We start from the raw sequence: 20,280 nt of genomic DNA on the forward strand, positions 1-20,280 counted from the left end.
AAAGTTGTAGAAGGGCGTGTCCGTACGTCATTACGTATATGGAAGGAACCTCCCATATTTGGTCGTGGCTTCCTGTGACTCTCGCCGCCTCATGATGGCGTGTCTGTGCCGCGTGCTGCAGCAGCGCTCCGGGTTTGGCGCTGTGCTCAGAGAGCGGGACGCGGTGTTCGGGTTGGTGGGCCTGGCAGTCCGGTACCACAGCACTCAGACGGTTCCTCACATCCCCGGCATGGAGTACCAGGTAGAGAGGCTACACGACTCTTCCAGCTGCTGCTAACAGCTAGCTAAGCCAGCGGAGAGCGGGCAGCGTGAAGTTTTAACCCGAACCGTAACTTTTAACCGGGAGTGAAGATGCGGACATGGCTGACAGCTGCTCGCTTTGACACACCTGCTTTGTTTTATCATGGAGAACTAAAAAGAAACCAGTTAGTTGGGAACATAACAGCGGAGGGACGGGGTTAATTTGGGGCTGGTTCTACTGTCCCTGACTGTACTTTAGCAGTGAACTCTGCCTCTTGACGGGGGGGAATAGTTTGAGTTAATGGAGGAAACTGTTGTACAGAAACAGCTCAAACCCAGCAGGAGTGAATGGACACTGGTTCTCAAGTCTTCCTCGGTTGGATTTAGGTCTGGTCTTCTTTGTAAACATCTCAAGCTCAGTCAGATTGGATGGAAAACAAATCAGCGAATATCAGTCAAGTCTTCCCACAGATTCTCAGTAAAATTGAAGTCTGGGCTTTGACTAGGCCATTCAAACTCATGAAACGGCTTTGATTTAAACCATCCATTGTATCCCTGGCTGTATGTTCAGGCTGGTTCTCCTGCTGGAAGGTGAACCTCCAGCCCAGTCTCAGGTCTTCTGCAGCCTCTAACAGGTTTTCTTCCAGGATTCTTCTGGATTGAGCTCCATTCATCTTCCCATCACCTCAATCTTTCAGCAACCATATTCTTTCCACTTTTCTATAAAGGACAGAATTATAAAGTGCTCAACTAATAGTTGCCCTGTGGACAGATTGTTTAGGTGGACATCCATGTCTTTGTAGGTCTTTAGGTGGCCCATCCTCTCTCCGTGTTCAGATGATGGATTGAACAGAACTGTGGGAGTTGTTCAAAGCTTGGGATGTTGCTGTAGAACCTAAACCTGCTTTAAACATCTTCAGAACTTTCTCCCTGAGAAAGTTTGTTGTGCTCCTTGGTCTTCATGATCCAACTTGTTCTCTAAAAAACCTCTGAGGCCAGAAACAGAACATCAGCATGTTATTTTTAATGTTCTGGTGTAATCTTCGATATTTATCAGCCCTTTAAGGTAGAACTTCTTCAAGAACTCCAAAAGGAAAAGAATAAACAAGCAGAGTGATTCTCCTGTTGATTGTGTCCCGTCGTATGGACCACATTACAGGCTTTCCTCTGTCAGCACTTTGGTTGTGGAGGTTTGAGAGACCCGGAGTCCTCTACATGCTCCAGTGTCTTTATCAGGGTTTGAATGATGGAGGTAGATGTCCACTGATGACCTCATCTTCTGTAGTCCTAATACTTTTGTGCCACACGGGCTGACTTTGGTAGGTCCAAATTGTTCTGTGTGATTGTGTGAACCAGCACATCAAGATATGGACCAGTTTAAACCTGTGTTTAGGGTGCAGGGAATGGAAGGAGATGTTGGTTCTCACCCAGTGGACCGTTGTGGGTGGTGTCGGATTTTATCTTGCATTAAATCTAAAAGGTGTCTGTTTTGTCTGACGTTAATGATGCGTATCAAAGCGTCACTCTTCTGTGAACGTCTCAGTAATCATCTTAACTTCTTGTCCCAGGATGCAGTTTGCACCCTGAACACGCTGCAGACCAACGCCAGCGCTCTGGAGCAGGTCCGCAGAGGGAGGAGTCATCCTCAGCTGCAGCTGCAGGCCATGAGAGGCTTCCTGGAGCGAGCCGGGCTCACGGTGAGTCCATCGGATCTACAGGGACACCTCTGAACGTGTGCTGTTGTTGTTTTCTTTAACCTTATCTGACTCTGTGTTTTTAAGGTGGAGCAGCTCGATCATCTCAATATCATTCACGTCACAGGAACAAAGGGCAAGGTGAGTGGCTTTTAAAGGGCCAGTACACCCTTTTAACACGCTCAGATATGCTGCCAGTTGTGCAACTTCTGCTCAGGAGGTTATGTAAACAAACTCCAAACATGACCCCAGTGGTTCTGTCTTCCAGGGATCAACGTGTGCTTTCACAGAGCAGATCCTCAGGACTTATGGCTTCCGGACGGGATTTTACAGGTGAGTCGTTCACACACTGTTGGACTCGGAGGGATCGGGTCAGGATCCGTGTCATTCATCAATCCGGTGCATCTTCTCCTCAGTTTCACACAACAAAATCTCACCTGCTGGATCATGTTAGCTCGACTGCTGGGAACCTAGAAATAAGACCGGTTTCATGTTTGTAAAAACCAGTTCAGCTCAGTCTGTCGGTTCTGCTGCTCTGACTGGTTACTGGGATTCCACCAGTCAGCTGTAAAACAAGGCATCATTTACAGAAATGTAAAATTAACCTTCATAAGTGGAGCTGATTGGTCACAAATTATCTTTACCCAATCAAACTAGGAGTTTAAAGTCACATGAATATTCCTTAAACACTAATTGGGCCACAGGGTTGATTAAGTATCACAAAAATATCATTTGAAAAATAATTGTTTAAATACATTTTTTTTAGTTTATATTAATGTAAAATAAAAATGTAGTTTGGTTCATTACATGTATTTACCCTACTAGGAGAGCTGGATTTTATTTCTAGCTAACCAGATTTATAATAACTCACGGAAGGTAACTGCCCACAGCATGATGCAGCCGCCACCATGTTTCACAGTGGGGGTTTGGACCTCCCTATAAACTGGAACCAGCAATGGGTTTTATTATCTCTAATATTCATTTCTCAAACAGATCCGTTTGTTTGTCAGTTGAACTGTACAGGAAAAATGTCACATTTATGGCGGAAAGATGCAGAGGTGAATGTAGGATTCTGCAGGTTCTGACCCAACAGACTCGTTGAAGGGTTGATCACCTCGCTACATCTGTTCTGAGCTTCCTCTCCTCCTCATCGCCTGACAACGGTTTCAGGTTCACACTTACTGGTTTCCAGTTGAATATTCCAGTTATCTGAAGGTGTCCAGGATCAGGTGTAAGGAAACTGCTCTAGATGAGTGGGACCTCGGCTAAGATCATTTAACAGACAGCAGCCAAAGTTACTATGTTATCATTTAATGACGTTTCAAATGTAAATGTTTAGATGAAGGTGGGTAAATGAATCCGTCTGACTGGACTTCCTGCTCTGTTTCCATCCCGGCTGCAGTTCCCCACACCTGGTCCAGGTCAGGGAGAGGATCCGAATCAACGGGCAGCCCATCAGTAAAGATCTCTTCACTAAATACTTCTGGCAGGTTTATGGACGTCTGGATGAAACCAAGGTGAGATCAGGTGGAAGCAGAATCCAGCCTGAGGAATCATTTAGTTCTCTTTCTTCCTAGAGATGCACCGATCTGGCTTTTCCTGGTTGATTTCTGGTTTTCACTAAAGTCTGACCTCCTGACCTTTTTATTCTAAGGATGATAACAGATGGCAGTAAAATATGTTGCAGATACTTTAGCAGATGTTGTAGTTTTGACTCAAATAGAAATGTGAAGAATTCAGATTATCTTCTGTGCATCCAAACGTCTGCTCCTAACCTTCATCTGATCTCACAAAAAACTCAAAACTGCATCAAAGTAAATGTTGCTGGATGATGCATCTATAAACCAGAAATAATGGAGGTTCTCTGTTTGTTTTTTTTTCCCTCCATGTCCGGATGTCCGGTCCGGCAGAGTAGCTCAGAACTGTTGTCTGGGTGCCAAGATCAAGCCCAACAGATTTACTTTCACAAGTGGAGCATTACGGTTTAAATTAATGCTTTAAAGCTCTGCTTGATATTTAGAAAACAAACTTTATTAGAAACTGCTTTGGGATTATTTCAGTTGCAATGGAGACGGAAACAAAAAGGAAAAAATAAGAAGCAAGAAAGGGAGAGGAGGAGATGAAGAGAATACTAGAAGATTGCTTCTACACCTGCAGAAACGTATATAACAGCAATGTCACTGAAAGGTGCACGGTACTTATGAATGCAAGATGAATTTAGTGGCAACTGCAACTCAATATAGAACATCTTTGTATCTGTTAACACCTGAATCTAAACACCTGGGGGTCTGAGTGTGAGCGCGCTTATGTATACAAGGTTTCTCCATTTAAAAATATGCAATAGTGAGTGTGAGGAGACACAGACCTGCCCCCTGGACCTGAGACACAAGAGAAGATCTGAGCCATAGACACCCAAAGGCCCACCAGAGCACGGGAACCCGGGAGTATCACAGACATGGACCCAGAAACCTGAGACCCTGGGGCAGAGGCCCGACAGAGCCGGGGGGCCCAGGGCCCGGCAAGCAGCCACCGTTAGTGAGCCAACACACACCAAAGCACCCAGCCCTGGATACCGAGGATCTCCCATACACCAGTGGGCAGAGACACCAGCCACCAGCGCGACAAAGACCGGACACTCCGCCAACCCCACACCTCAGTCCCAGTGGTGCCCCAGTATGCCAGCGGCACACACACATGTACAGAATACCCCTGATGCACTGAACAGTGGGATACATTCAAATGAAAACCAGATTGGAGTAAAAGCTTTAATTAAAGCCCAAAATGAGTCTTGTGTTGGGATGAGTGTGACCTTCATGTGACTGATTGGTTTATTGGAAACCTTGAGCTTTGCTTCGCTTTCTTTTGGCCTTTAAATGAACGGCACATGGGATCAGTTTATTCAACATACATGCAGTCATGTGCCTGTAGCTGTAAAACTAGAGATTTATCTGGTTGGTTCCTCCATCAGGCCCCAGAAGAAAGGAGGTGCGAACAGTTTACTGCATGCGTCTCATACTCCAGTCCTCCTGCAACCTTCAGATGTTTAACCACCTCAGCACACTCTGTTTAACTGGACTGCATGCTGAGGTGATTCTGGTGTACTGGACCAAGGATCCATTGAGGTCTGATGGCACGGGCTTGTCTTTGAGTCACCGTACTGGACTTGTTGAAGTCATATCATAATACTGATCATGTGAAAACATCCACTGGGTCCTCCCACCTCCTCCTGTATTATTCTACTGTGGTGATTTTAAACATGTTTACACAACGCTGTGATTCTGACCTCCTCAGGAGGCTCACGGAGGGACATTGCCGGCGTACTTCCGATTTCTCACCATCTTGGCCTTCCACGTCTTCCTTCAGGAGAAGGTGAGCTCTCAGCTGGTGCTACGTTCACCAGGTGCTGAACAACTGGACCCTTTTATCCTAATTTCTGATTGTTTGGCACCAGTGCAGTTTGTATGTGGTATGTTAGCGTCTGTTAAACGTTCTGCAAGAACAGGCTGATCTCCAGACCTCATGATGTTGAACCTGATGAACGTTTCTCTGCTTGAATCTGAACAGCTGCTGTCTGTGTTCAGGTGGATTTAGCTGTAGTCGAAGTCGGTATCGGAGGAGCGTATGACTGCACCAACATCATCAGGTGGGATTCTCCGTTTAAAGGTGGATGCTGTCAGTTTAAGAACATGAAACTAAAATGTAGGTGGGGACCAGTCAGGGGCTGGAAACTATCTGCTCCAAGCAGGAAGGGGAAGAAGTGAGGCTTGGATCAGCAGGAGGGAATATCAGGCAATGATCTTATAGCTTTAATGGTCTATAGCTCCAAGGCTGCACAGGCATTTTATCTCTGCATCATAGTTTAGCTGTACTGTCAGCTTTCTAGCCTGCACACAGTAGATGTAACTTCAGACTGCAGCTGCTGACTGACTCCTGTCTCCCCAGGAGGCCGTGGGTCTGTGGAATCTCCTCTCTGGGCATCGACCACACCCAGATTTTAGGAGACACCATAGAGAAGATTGCCTGGCAGAAAGGAGGGATCTTCAAGGTGTGTTTGTTCTGGATGGAACTTTGAACCAACGTGGAGCTCTAAACTTCAGCCGATAACAGGGTTTTAGTTTGTCACTCATGGTTTGAAATGTGCAGAAGATCAGATGGTGTCCTTGATTTCCTGTTTGATAAGTCTTCCCTCCACCGTCTCACTGCTTTATCTCATTTTGGCAGCTGGGCGTTCCTGCGTTTACGGTCCAGCAGCCGGAGGACGCCATGGCCGTGTTGAGGGACCGGGCCAGAGAAATAAAGGTGAGTGTCCGTGTTCGGAGGGATGGTTCCACCTGCAGCTCCTCAGCTTTATGTTATCCTCTCTCTGTTCCAGTGTCCCCTGTGGGTGTGTCCGGACCTGGACAAATACCCGATAGACTCCGGACTGTTGCGGCTGGGCCTGGCGGGACAGCACCAGTGCTCCAACGCCTCTCTGGCCCTGCAGCTGAGTCACACCTGGCTGCAGAGGAGATGTGGACCAGGTGTGACCGGAACGCTGAAAACTCGTTTTATCTGCATTTTGGTTCAGTTTTGGGTTAAATACCAGGGTACCGAATAACTGTCTGGAAAACTCTGGACGTGTTTTCCATGTCTGGATTTATCTGCAACAAGAAAATCCAGTGTGGAAAAACTTATGTCTGACATTATTCCCTGTTGCGTTGTCTAAACCTTTCATCATCCATCCACCCATCTGTGCATACATCCATCCATACATCCACCTGCATGTTTGTTGACCCGTCTGACTGTTTATCCATCGCTGGAAATAGGAGTCTGGAAAACTTTGGAATTGTTACCCAAATAACATGTGGGAATGTTGGAATACTGACAGATGTTTGTAGATCTGGAGCAGCTGGTGTCCAGCTCTGGAAGATCGGACCTCAGGTAGCAGAGTGTGGATGTTCTGTTTGGATTTAATGTTTATCCCTCCAACAGATAAACGTTCCCTCCTCCCTGATCCGGAGAACAACTGTGTATCCCAGGCAGCGTCCTTCAAGCCCAGCTCCGTCATGGTGAAAGGTGAGTCCATGAAACGGTCTGTCCGACCCGGAGAACCTGCAGCCGGATCACGGTCCCTGTGTTTGGTTTCAGGCCTAGCAGACACGGAGTGGGCCGGCAGGACTCAGACTCTGAGACACGGAGTTCTGACCTACTTCCTGGACGGAGCACACACCAGGCGCAGCATGCAGGCCTGCATCCAGTGGTTCAGAGAGACCGCCATCCAACACGAGAAGAACGCCAGGTGAACAGGACCGGCCCAAAGTATTGTCTCGGGTCGTTGTGTGTTTGCTGTGTGAATGTGTTCCAGTTAACCCACTGGTGTGTGTTTTAGTGGCGCTGTGGTCCGAGTGCTGCTGTTCAACACCACAGGAGAGAGAGACTCTGCTGCCATGCTGAAGCTGCTGGTGGTGAGTCAGAACCTGCTCCAACTCTTAGTCTTCCTCCATCAGGTCCGGTTCAGTCCTGGGATGCAGGGTTCTAAAGCAGTCTGGACAAAATTAGAACTTGGCTTTATGGTTTTCCAGATTTCAGTGTCTGGAAAACAGGAGAAAAATGTTTTCTTCTTTTGTCTCCGAGTTCCCAGATTTTCCTCCTTATTGCTAAGGAGGAAAATCTGGGAATGAAAGAAAATGTTGATTTTTCCTGCTTTCCTTCCTCTAGTTTGGATTTTTAAATGTCATTTTTTTTTCTGGGCTGTAACTAATTTTAGCCTCAGACCAAGAGAACCAGAAAGGTTCTATTTGAAATGGGACATCTTGGATCAGTTTGGGACCGAACCTGTGGGGTTGTGGTTAAAGCATCAAACTAAAGCAAAGAAAACAAACTGTCCGATTTTACCAACCGGGCTTTGAAGAATCTGTATTTTTTGTGGGACGGTTCCGTCCTGGTTGGACAGAACCGTTACAGGTTTGATGATTTTTCTGGTGAGATAACCGCAGCCTCTCTGCTCTCTCCTCTCAGCCGTTCCACTTCGACTTCGCCGTGTTCTGCCCCAACATCACTGAAGCCGCCGCCTCCTGTAACGCAGGTCAGATTGAAGGTCCATGACCCGAACTGCCTCACTGCTGATTAAAGCCGGGTTCTCCTCAAGGCTCGGTGGAGATCATTTTTATGTGAAGCATAAATGACTCATTTCCATCAGCTTTTAACCTAAAAGATCTTTTTATTTTCATATTTATAGAAAGAATAAGCAAAGAAATGTAAAATTTGATATTAATGCATTAATGACAACATATTACTGATGCTCTAATGATAATAAAACAAAATTAGCTCCTTGTAATTCAGCAACTCACTGTGGACTCTACACTGCCTTAGAGAGATTTGGAACCGAGCTGGAGGTCCATATCTGTAAGAACTAAAGTGAATGAATGTAGATGTTCTGGTTGATCCTCACATGTCCAGAGGAACAGAATTTCTGATGTTCTGGTTGGGATGTCCCGTGGATAGAGTTTGAGGTATAAAAAGACCCAAAACCAGTTAGGATCATCAACTTTATTGTAGTTTTTTATTTTTCAGGGTCAGTTTCCTCAGTATTTGGTGGAATTACCCTTTGAACTGTGGGACTTGGGTCAGGTGTTTTGGGTTCCAGGCTTCTACAGAACCTTTCCTCATCATGACATCTGTTTTGTGGAGTTCACCAGTCTTCCTACAGCAGAGCAGCCCAGAACATGACGCTGCCACCTTCTTATTTCATGGTTCCTCCAAATGTTACGATGGTCATCATGACCAAACACTTCAGCTTCACTTTCATCAGACCACAGGACATGTCTCCAGACGTCCAGCTCTGTCCAAACTGTAATCTTCGAATGATGGCTTCTTCCTCTCTGAGTGGAGAGGAAGTGACGGTGGTAGACGTTCGTCCTTTAAACCGGTGGGTTGCTGGTTTAAACCCCCTGCCCTGTCTGTCTCAGTTGTTGTGTCCTTGGGCAAGACACTTCACCTGCCTTGCCTGCTGATGGTAGTCAGAGGGCTCAGTGGTGCCGATTGTATGGCGGCTTCACTTCTGTCAGACTCAGGGCAGCTGTGGCTACAGTGTAGCTCACCACTGTCGGTGGGGGACTGGGTGGATGACTGGGTGTAGTGTGGATGACTGGGTGTAGTTTGGGTGTAGTTTGGGTGACTGGGTGGATGACTGGGTGTAGTGTGGATGACTGGGTGTAGTTTGGGTGACTGGGTGTAGTTTGGGTGACTGGGTGGGTGACTGGGTGGATGACTGGGTGTAGTGTGGATGACTGGGTGTAGTTTGGGTGACTGGGTGTAGTTTGGGTGACTGGGTGGGTGACTGGGTGGATGACTGGGTGTAGTGTGGGTGACTGGGTGGATGACTGGGTGGGTGACTGGGTGTAGTGTGGGTGACTGGGTGTAGTGTGGGTGACTGGGTGTAGTGTGGGTGACTGGGTGTAGTTTGGGTGACTGGGTGTAGTGTGGGTGACTGGGTGGGTGACTGGGTGTGGTGTGGGTGACTGGGTGGATGACTGGGTGTAGTTTGGGTGACTGGGTGGGTGACTGGGTGGATGACTGGGTGTAGTGTGGGTGACTGGGTGGATGACTGGGTGGATGACTGGGTGTAGTGTGGGTGACTGGGTGGATGACTGGGTGGGTGACTGGGTGTAGTGTGGGTGACTGGGTGGATGACTGGGTGGGTGACTGGGTGTAGTGTGGGTGACTGGGTGGATGACTGGGTGTAGTGTGGGTGACTGGGTGGATGACTGGGTGTAGTTTGGGTGACTGGGTGGGTGACTGGGTGGATGACTGGGTGTAGTGTGGGTGACTGGGTGTAGTGTGGGTGACTGGGTGGATGACTGGGTGGATGACTGGGTGTAGTTTGGGTGACTGGGTGGGTGACTGGGTGGATGACTGGGTGGATGACTGGGTGTAGTTTGGGTGACTGGGTGGGTGACTGGGTGGATGACTGGGTGTAGTGTGGGTGACTGGGTGGATGACTGGGTGGGTGACTGGGTGTAGTGTGGGTGACTGGGTGGATGACTGGGTGTAGTGTGGGTGACTGGGTGGATGACTGGGTGGATGACTGGGTGTAGTTTGGGTGACTGGGTGGGTGACTGGGTGGATGACTGGGTGTAGTGTGGGTGACTGGGTGTAGTGTGGGTGACTGGGTGTAGTTTGGGTGACTGGGTGTAGTGTGGGTGACTGGGTGGATGACTGGGTGTAGTGTGGGTGACTGGGTGTAGTGTGAAGAGCTTTGGGGTCTCTGGTGCTGTACATCTGTAGACCATTTACCATGTTGGTCCAGGTCTCGTTTCATTGTGGAAAATGACTCCCTCATCAGCTTCAGCAGCATCTTCAGAAGGTTTTTAGCTTTTGTTTTGGGTTTGATTCATTTTACACCAGAACCCGTCTCCTTCCTGAACCACATGACGGCTGGACGTTTCCATGCTGTTTATACAAGCGTGTAACTGGTGGATCAGGTGAACCTTCAGACATCTGGAAATTGGACCCATAGATGACCCTGACTGGTGGAGGTCCACAGTCCCCCTGAAATCTTGGCTCATGTTGTTTTTTCCATGATGGGAATAGAAACACCTGTAGAGACTTGCTATGGGAATTATCCAAACCAACAAGCTGCACAGAAATGGTAGATACCAGGAATCCTGATTTCTGTCCGAATATTCTTCAGAGATCTTTGTGGAGTCCAGCTGGTTTTAACTCGGGGTGAAATTCCCAACAATCCAACTGTGGGAGCAATGATGTGCTACACAGAACACCGATTGAAAAACTGAGATGGTAGTTTTGTAATTGGCGAGGAGATTTCCATCCTAGCTGCAGATCCCAACTCTTTGAAGCAGTTTTCCTGCTGCAGGAATCAGCTGAGACTCAGCTGGGTTAATGGTTGTAATGGTTTTATTTGCAGCCTGGTCCAGCTCAACGTGGATTCAGGGCAGAATTGTTAAATGGATGAGAAGGTTTCTACTGTTTTTCAACCCTCAGCATCTCCAAGCAGTCCAGAAAAGTCTGGAATTTTAAATAATTGTTTCCAGGTCCAGATAAACGTGGAAATGTAACGGCAGTATGGGGTGAAAAAAATATTTTTCCAGACTTTATTCCCAATCCCATGGTCTAAAAGTATCGGTCCAGATGGATGGCCCATCTGTCCACACTCTCAAAGTCTCATAAATTCTTGGTGAACTTCAGGATTTGCTGAGAAGGAATGAGAACTAGGAATGTCAGTCTGGAAACATGTTTAAGTTTAACTTGAAAAATGTGGTTGAACGCTGCTTCTCATTCCTTCATCCTTAGTTTTCTCTCCTCTCAGACCAGCAGAACTTCAACGTGTCGGTGGAGAACATGTTGTCCCGCTGCTTGGACAATGAACAGAACTGGCGTCTCCATAACAACCAAAGAGACAAGGAAGCGTCGCCCCTGCTGATCGACAGCCTGCCGCTGCTGACCGAGAGGAAAACCGACACCCTGGTGTTCCCCTGCATCCTCAGCGCTCTCCAGTGGATCACCCAGGGCAGGGATCCGGTTCTGAAGGACCCTGCTAAGACCGTGTTACCAGTTAAACCCAGTATCTCTGCCAAAGCCGCTCCTCTGCGAAATGCTGCTGAGATCCATGTCCTGGTAACCGGGAGCCTCCACCTGGTGGGAGGAGTCCTTAAACACCTGGACCCGCAGTTGGCAAAGTAAACCTGAGGCATGAGTCCGGATTGGGATAACAGATGGGTCGGTGCTTCACTGTTCCTCTATTGGGATTAAAATAACTGGACGTTCCAGGTGGGTTTTACTGTGATGGTGGATTTAGCTGCACCAAGCAGAGTTCTGCTGGCCAGAGACTGGATGAATGATCAGAGCATCAGAACATTGGACCCTGGTTAATTTGCCTTCAGGTGCTCCGGATGTTAAATTAGTGTAAAGTTTCTGTGACTCGCTGCTGAGCATCTTGGAGTTGTGATGCTATTTTTCCATATCCGAAGTAAACGATCCAAACGATCAGTTGGTTAAAATGTCTTGTGTCTAAACCAACAGAACCAATAACTGAACCAACTTACCTTTCGAGATGCTTCAGGGTGTCTCTTCTGCACTTCAGGCAGATGTTCGTCTGGTGGATCATCTGAGGAGCTCCGGCAGGGGTCCGTTTGGTGTACAAGGGTCCAGAAAGTGGTTCTGTTTGGACAGAGGCAGCTTCACCCACAGCCTTACAGACGAGCATACACACACGTGGGGCTCGTATTTTTCAGTCTTACTTGAAGCTGAGTGTGTTTACACAAACCGTTGATCCTTTCAGATCCGTTAAAGTGGAACCAGTAAAAATGGGAGGTTCTGTCTGCATGGTGCCGGTTTCTTCAAGCTGTGACTGTCTTCTCTGTATCAGTCTTGTAGATAAGATTCCAACACTAAAGGTGATTCCTGAGGAGTTCTGATCCGATTCATTTCAGATTTATTTAAATGAGCCTTCATTTAAATGGTTATACTGACACCTACAGGTGGGGACAGGTACTGAAGCTTAAAATTTATACTCAGCACAGCTCACCAGGTCATAAACTGAAAGAAAATCACATCTGGAATTATATAAAAAATTATTTCAAGCATATTTGTCTCAAGCTGATGTGATGAACAAAAATCCTTCATATTTAAGTACACCTTTGCAGTAATAGAGTAGCTGATGATGTATTAATTCCATGAATTTCTCTGTAGAGTCCGACACTTGGATTTCCTCATCAGCAGAGCGACTGAGTGTAAATGGCTTCTGGCTCAATAAACATGTCAGAAAATGTTGAAACAATGGATGTGTTGAAGATGGTGCCAATAAACCTAAATGTCTGTATCCTGCTTACAATTTGAACTCTTCCTGCAGGGATTCCTGCTTCTGGAACTAGAAAATTATTAAAAACAACCCAGAACAACCAGTTTAAAGCAGAATAATACCTACAGCGTGGTGGGACTTATCGTTGGAGGGACTTTAATTCAGACTACTGGCTATTTAAAACCTATGTTCAACTGTATTGAAAACTACAATAATATGGTTACCACACAACAAACTAATAAATGGATATATGGATGCATAAAAATATACATTATACACCCTGTAATTATGACCACGCTTCGCAATTAAACTTCAGACCATTAATTTGACCATTAAGTGTTACAATTTTGATTTGAACAGGAAGCAAAGTCAAAGTTATGAGACACAAAATCAGATTATATGTTGCAAAGTAGAGATAATTATCAAGAGATGCAACATAATTAGAAGCAGAAGTGACACGATTCGGTTTTAAAATGAAGCTACCATTAAAACCATACATAACTGCCATATTAAGAGCTCAAACTCCCTGCAAACCTTCACAATAAGAGCATGGAGACCAACTATGAACGACACAATCAAAGGCCTGGATGCAGGGTGTGTTGTGGGCTCAGTCTGGGACCCATAATTAAGCTCTAATTTCTTGATGTGTATAATATGACTTCACTGTTAGTGAATTAGCTTACTCCTGTAATAGGTTTGGCATAAACCATAAGATCTACAACCATTATCACATTACTGACAATAATCGTGATATATTTTCATATTTGTACAGCCTTAATGCAAAGTTATAAATATGACTTTGAAAGTCAAACTGATGTATTTAACACTGATTAGTGTTAAATACAGATAAAGTTATTATAGTGGGGGATTTTAACATTCATGTAGACGCTGAAAGTGATGGCCTAAATATAGCGTTTAATGCTATCTTAGACTCAATTGGCTTTGCTCAAAACATTAACAAACCTACCCACCTTTGTCTTCATTCTCTGGACCTTGTGCTGACATATGGCATTGAGTGTAAAGACATAATATTCTCTCATAACCCTGTCCTGTCTGACCATTTCTTAATAACCTTTGAGTTTAATTTAACCGAGTACTCCACACCTGAAAGAAAATTTCATTATAGTAGATCATTATCAGACGATGCTGTAACAACCTTTAAAGAATCTGTTCCACTTTTAATTTCCTCAATATCTCAGAAAAACACAGTGGAGGACAATAATTGTGTTTCTTCCCCTTCACAAATTGATTCTCTTGTTCATAGTGTTTCTTCATCATTGCGTGGTGCATTAGACAATGCAGCCCCCTTGAAAAAGAAGGTAATTATTCATAGGAGGCTGGTTCCTTGGTTTAATTCAGAGCTGTGTACTTTAAAGCACAATGTTAGACAATTGGAGAGAAAATGTCGCTCTACACACCTAGAGGATTCCTACTTAATCTGGAAAAATAGCCTACTGTTGTATAAAAAGACACTTCACCAAGCTAGAACAGCTTATTTCTCATCATTAATAGAAGAGAACAAGAATAATCCTCGGTTTCTCTTTAGTACAGTTGCTAAACTTACACAGAGTCATAGCTCTGTTGAGCCATCCATTCCCTTAGCTCTTAGCAGTCATGACTTTATGGGATTCTTAAATAAAATTGATTCTATTAAAAATAAAATCTTTGACATACTCCCAAAGATGATTACTTCATCCTCAGCAAGTGAGACAACATTGGAAATAACTGTAGAACCTGATCTGTGTTTGGACTGTTTTGATCCTGTGGAGCTTCCTGAGTTATCAGAAATATTAGCTTCATCTAAACCTTCAACTTGTATGTTAGAACCAATCCCAACCAAATTATTTAAGGAAGTGTTCCCTCTGATTACCAGCCCCATTTTAGATATGATTAATCTATCTTTAGTAAATGGATCAGAACCACAGGCTTTTAAGTTAGCTGTAATTAAACCTTTACTTAAAAACCCTTCGCTTGATCGAGATGATTTGAAAAATTACAGACCTATATCCAATCTTCCATTCTTATCTAAAATTCTTGAGAAAATAGTTGCTAATCAAATGTGTGAACATTTATACAGCAATGACCTGTTTGAAGAGTTTCAGTCAGGTTTCAGAGCTCATCATAGCACTGAAACAGCTCTGCTGAAAGTCACTAATGATATTATTATGGCCTCAGATAATGGACTTGTGTCTGTTCTGGTTCTGTTAGATCTCAGGCTGCATTTGATCCAGTTGACCATAATATTCTCTTAAAAAGGCTGGAATTTGCTGTAGGGATCAGGGGAACAGCGCTAGGCTGGTTTAAATCTTATCTGTCTGAAAGATTCCAGTTTGTTCATGTAAATGATAAATCATCTTTAAACTCCAGGGTTAATTGTGGAGTACCACAGGGTTCAGTACTTGGGCCAATTTTCTTTACTATATATATGCTTCCAATAGGTCAAATTATTAGGCAGCATAGAATAAATTTTCACTGTTACACTGATGATACTCAGCTTTAATTATCCATAAATCCTGATGAGCCCAACCAGTTAGATAGACTACAAGCATGTCTTGAAGACATAAAAACTTGGATGACTTTAAATTTTCTGCTTCTAAATTCAGACAAGACAGAAGTTGTCGTCTTTGGACCAGAGTCTTTAAAAAAGAAACTGTTTAGTCAATCACTTAACCTGGATGGCATTAAATTGACCTGCGGTAATAAAGTAAAAAACCTTGGTGTTAACTTTGACCAGGACATGTCATTTAAATCCTATATTAAACAGGTTTCTAGGATTTCCTTCTTTCATCTCCAGAACATTGCCAAAATTAGAAATATCCTGTCCAGGAGTGACGCTGAAAAACTAGTCCATGCATTTGTTACTTCAAGGCTGGACTATTGTAATTCTTTACTATCAGGATGTCCACAAAATGCAGTTAAAAGCCTTCAGCTGATTCAAAATGCTGCAGCAAGAGTTCTGATGAAAATTAAAAAGAGAGATCATATTTCTCCTATTTTAGCTTCCCTTCATTGGCTCCCTGTTAAATCCAGAATAGAATTTAAAATTCTCCTCCTCACATATAAAGCCCTTAATGATCTAGCTCCATCATACATCAGAGATCTGATTGGTCCATATGTTCCTAACAGAGCACTTTGTTCTCAGACTGCAGGTTTACTGGTGGTTCCTAGAGTCTCTAGAAGTAGAATGGGAGGCAGATCCTTTAGTTATCAGGCTCCTCTCCTGTGGAACCAGCTCCCAGTTTTAGTCCGTGAGGCAGACACCCTGTCTACTTTTAAGGCTAGGCTTAAAACTTTCCTTTTTGATAAAGCTTATAGTTAGAGTGGCTTAGTTTATCCTGAGTTATCTCTGTAGTTATGCTGCTATAGGCTTAGGCTGCTGGAGGACATAATGACCACTTTCACTCTCTTCACTACATTCTCACACTACTCTCCAATTTTGCATTATTTGCTGTTATTTCAGCTTTTAACTTTGTTCTCTCTTTTCTCTTCCTAGAAGCTACACCTGGCCTGGCTCTCTGTCTACCTGTGACACCTTTCTGGAGAGGGGCATCGTCCAAGCTTCTGCTGACAACAACTTAATGCTCACCTTCTACAGATGATCCACATAGCCCTGTCTTTCAGTGTTTAACCCTTTCTCTCTCCTAGACATGGCTACTGACTGAACTTCTACTGTAACTAACTCTATGTTCTCTCTTTCAGACTCTAACCTTGAAAACTGGCTCAGAGTTTATCTGTTCTTTCTTTCTAGGTGAAACGACTAAAGGAGCTACATCCATTAACATGTACTTTTCCTTCCCATAGAAAGTACTCCTGGATCAGTGCTTCTTTGTTCTCTTTGTGTCTCTGCTCTGTTCTCTCAAACCTCCAGTCGGTCGTGGCAGATGGCCGCTCACACTGAGCCTGGTTCTGGTTCTGCTTTAGGTTTCTTCCTGTTAAAAGGGAGTTTTTCCTCTCCACTGTCGCTACATGCATGCTCAGTATGAGGGATTGCTGCAAAGTCAACACCAGTGACTGTCCACTGTCTCTACATGCTCATCCAGGAGGAGTGAATGCTGCAAGTCACTGACTGGATGCAATCTGCTGGGTTTCCTTAGATAGAAAAACTTTTTATCCAATTTGAATAAATAACTGAATCTGACTGAACTGTTTAATAGTTAGTTATTAATAGGAATGTATGAACCTGACTGTTGTGAAGAACCTTGAGACGACATGTGTTGTGAATTGGTGCTATATAAATAAAACTGAATTGAATTGAATTAAATAAGATACATGTAATTATGACTTTTGAATAGATACAAAGTTATAATTATCTATTACAATAATTATTAGAGGTAATAAGATAAGTCAAAGTAATGACACAAAATCAGATTCAACTCGTAATTATGACTTTCAATGTTTGTACCTCATAACGATGAAGAACCATATAAAATAAATGTTTTCCTTCTAAAGTTCAGAAATGAGTTTCTAAAATTTCTGCTGTGGAAAAGATGGAAAACTTTACACGGAGTTCGGCTCTAAGGTGTTTGAATCCTGCTGATGAAGCTCCTGGTTTGATCTGTTTCAGCTGCACACTGTTGAAAGTTATTGGCGTCTTTGTTATCCAATAGAAACACAGCTTTATGCATCCTCGCTGGACACCCAGCCAATAGGCGCGCAGTGGGCGGAGCTTCGTGTCCGGCAACGTAAGCGTTGTTTGTAGGAAGAAGAAGCCGATTCTGGAAGCCATTACGCTGCGCTCAGAAAGTGAGTAAATCCTACTATTTTTGCGTACATTACGCACATTTACCTTTGTTAGGAGATTCTCCTGTAGGTATGGCTTCGGCCGCCAAAAAGAGGAAGATGAATTTCTCGGAGCGGGAGGTGGAGATCATCGTGGAGGAAATAGAGAAACAGAAGCAGACTCTGGTGAGCCACTTCAACGCTGGAGTCACACACATGGCCAAGAACAACGCCTGGATGGACATCCTGAAGAAGGTGAACGCAGTCACCACCTGCCCCAGAGAGCTGCCCGAGGTCAAGAAGAAGTGGTCCGACATGAAGACCGAGGTCCGCAGGAAGGTGGCCCAGGCCCGGGCCGCCATCGAGGGCACGGCCGCAGACTGCGCTCCTATCCCGGTCATCCTCACCGCCATGCAGCAGCGGATCTGTAACCTGCTGGGAGAAGCCACCATCATCAGCTTACCTGCTGGAGACCCGGAGGCGGAGATCACCTTACCGGTGACGGTGAACGCTGCGACCACCGTCACCCTGACTGAAGGTAGATAGGAGAAATAACGGGATCCTGCTGGGAGGAGGGCGCAAAGTTCACCAAACTGGACTTTAACAACCCCGGGCTGCAAGACAGAGACTATAAATACACTAATGATTAATACAAAAGTATATTTAAAACTAAAAGAAAGGATTACAACATATAAATTGATTAGAATCTTCACAAAAATAGATTAAAAACGTTTTTTTTTTAAAGTAAATAAATATAACGTGAAGAAGAAAAATAAAATGTTGAAATAAATAATTATTGAAATAACTGATTAAAAAATGAATAAAAATGCTACTGCATAAAAACCTATATGCATAAACAAATTCAGTTAAATATATAAATATATATAAATGAACTGAACAAAGAGATCAATCAGGGTCAAAGGGCTCGTCTGGTAAACAGGTTTTGTGTCATATTTTTATTCATTATTTTCCAATAAAAATGAGCCTAAGATTATTGAAGCATTCAGCTTATCTCCAGAATGTTGACCTTATTTCGGGAGTTTATTAGGTTGGGATCTCAGGACTGGTTATTCAGAATGTGATGTTCTGATTGGTGGATGTCTGATTAAGTCTGAACCCAGCTGGCCGGTTCTGTTCTGGTTCCTCTCTGTTATTTATTTAGATTTTTGCTGACTGAATAGTTTTTTTCTGTTCAACATTTTAATGATGTCCTTGTTATTTAGCTCTTCCAGGAGCTCCAGGGACCGTTTGTGAGGACACCAAACCATTGAACAGTAAGTTATTCACCTCTTAGGCTCTTTAAAACCTGTTTAGTCTGGAGGTTCAGGATGACCCGGGTGGTGAAGTGGACCGGCGGTCTGCTTCTTTAATCAGAACCGTGTCAGCCGTCCATCCATCCAAATCATATGTCCCATTAAAACTCTCTGAAGACCAGATGGTCAATGAGGTGAAGGTACTGGATCATTGTATGCCATGATGAGAAGGTTTTCATCATCAGTAAACCATCTTCCTTTCTGTCCTGTTTCCAGCTGAAACTACGTACCACGCCCTGGAGGATGAAGGTGTGGTGGAGTACTGCACCACCACCGTGGGCGACTCCACTCCCACCGTGGTGGCCGCCGTTGAGGCCCCAGTGGAGATGCTGCCCTCGTCCTTGGCCTCACCGCCACCACCTCCTCAGCCCAAACCTCAGGAGCTGAAGAGCCGCATCGCCCTGAACTCTGCCCGCCTGCTGCAGGAGCAGAGGGTCACCAACGTGCACATCCGACAGATCGCCCAGCACCTGGAGGGCCAGAACGAGCTGCTGCAGATGATGCGGCGCTGCCAGGAGGCCCAGGCGCTGGCTCAGGAGCGGCAGGCCCAGGCGCTGGAAGGAACTCAGGCTGCTCTATTAGCGCTGGTCCAGATGCTCCGCCCAGCACTCAAAGACCTGAGGAAGTTCCTTCAAAGCGGAACAGACGGGGCAACAAACAGCAGCTCAGCAACGGGAACATCAGGAATGTTAGGAACATCTGGAGCACTACCTGATGGAGGAGCAGCAGCTGCTGCTGCAGAAGAAGAACAGAGCAGATCTAAAACTCCTCCTCCAGCTCCGCAGCAAACCGATGAGGTGGAGGAGACACAATGAACTCTGAGAAAAGAGTTCATTGTGAAGAGATGCCCTAATGAGGGAGCTTCAGGTTGTAGGACCTGGAATGTGTCCCTGGGACTTGATATGACAAGATGTTTTTATCACTGGATCCGACTCTTTGTTAAAAGGTGGAACAAACGGTCTGGTTTTACAGACTGAACACCTGAATTTATGGAGGGAGAAAGTGGGAACTGTAATGAGCTGCAGTGCTCCAGATAAACCAGAAGGTGGCACTGTGTCTAAACAAATCCCCTATGTTTTTGTATTGAAGTGATGTTTAAATCAGTACTTCCCAAAGTTTGGGCCACAAAACACCAAAAACTGGTTACTGGATAATAATATCATTTTTATTAAATAAAAGATAAATTCTTGATCTTACAGATTTGAGTCAAACTGTGATTAAAAACAAAATGTTTAACAAAGTCTGTCTGTGTGAAGGAAGAGTGAGGGTTAGAAATGAACTGATCATCTATGTGAGAACCTCCATTAGGGCAGGAGGTCTGTCAGTTTGCTGCCCTGGAGCTTACAGGTGTGAGTTGACAATGCCAGGGTGGAAAGACATCAGCAATGACCTTAGCGACACGGGTTGCTGCCCAGCAACCTGGGATGATGAAGTTCATCATCCTACAGAGAAAAAGATTATTCCCAGGAGGAAAACATCTCAGACAGCTGCCAGCCTACCCAGGAGTGGATGTCCC

At 44.8% G+C, this 20,280-nt stretch overlaps 2 protein-coding genes across 2 annotated transcripts; both read left to right on the forward strand.

Annotated features, from left to right (window-relative positions):
- Positions 1–61: 61 nt before the first annotated feature.
- Positions 62–12,753, forward strand: fpgs (folylpolyglutamate synthase). Its single transcript, XM_047373592.1, has 15 exons — positions 62–241; positions 1,809–1,937; positions 2,022–2,075; positions 2,203–2,267; positions 3,337–3,451; positions 5,226–5,303; positions 5,516–5,577; positions 5,877–5,979; positions 6,156–6,233; positions 6,307–6,454; positions 6,906–6,989; positions 7,062–7,212; positions 7,303–7,378; positions 7,932–7,998; positions 11,242–12,753. The coding sequence occupies exons 1-15, from the start codon at positions 92–94 to the stop codon at positions 11,613–11,615; spliced, it is 1,734 nt and encodes a 577-aa protein (XP_047229548.1). The 5' UTR covers positions 62–91; the 3' UTR covers positions 11,616–12,753.
- A 4,165-nt stretch (positions 12,754–16,918) lies between these two features.
- Positions 16,919–19,960, forward strand: naif1 (nuclear apoptosis inducing factor 1). Its single transcript, XM_047373633.1, has 3 exons — positions 16,919–17,989; positions 18,675–18,725; positions 18,981–19,960. Exons 1-3 carry the CDS (start codon positions 17,545–17,547, stop codon positions 19,577–19,579), a joined length of 1,095 nt encoding a protein of 364 aa, XP_047229589.1. The 5' UTR covers positions 16,919–17,544; the 3' UTR covers positions 19,580–19,960.
- The last annotated feature ends 320 nt before the right edge of the window (positions 19,961–20,280 follow it).

The sequence above is a fragment of the Girardinichthys multiradiatus genome, chromosome 8 (assembly GCF_021462225.1).
Source record: "Girardinichthys multiradiatus isolate DD_20200921_A chromosome 8, DD_fGirMul_XY1, whole genome shotgun sequence".
In the NCBI taxonomy this organism is placed as follows: domain Eukaryota; kingdom Metazoa; phylum Chordata; class Actinopteri; order Cyprinodontiformes; family Goodeidae; genus Girardinichthys; species Girardinichthys multiradiatus.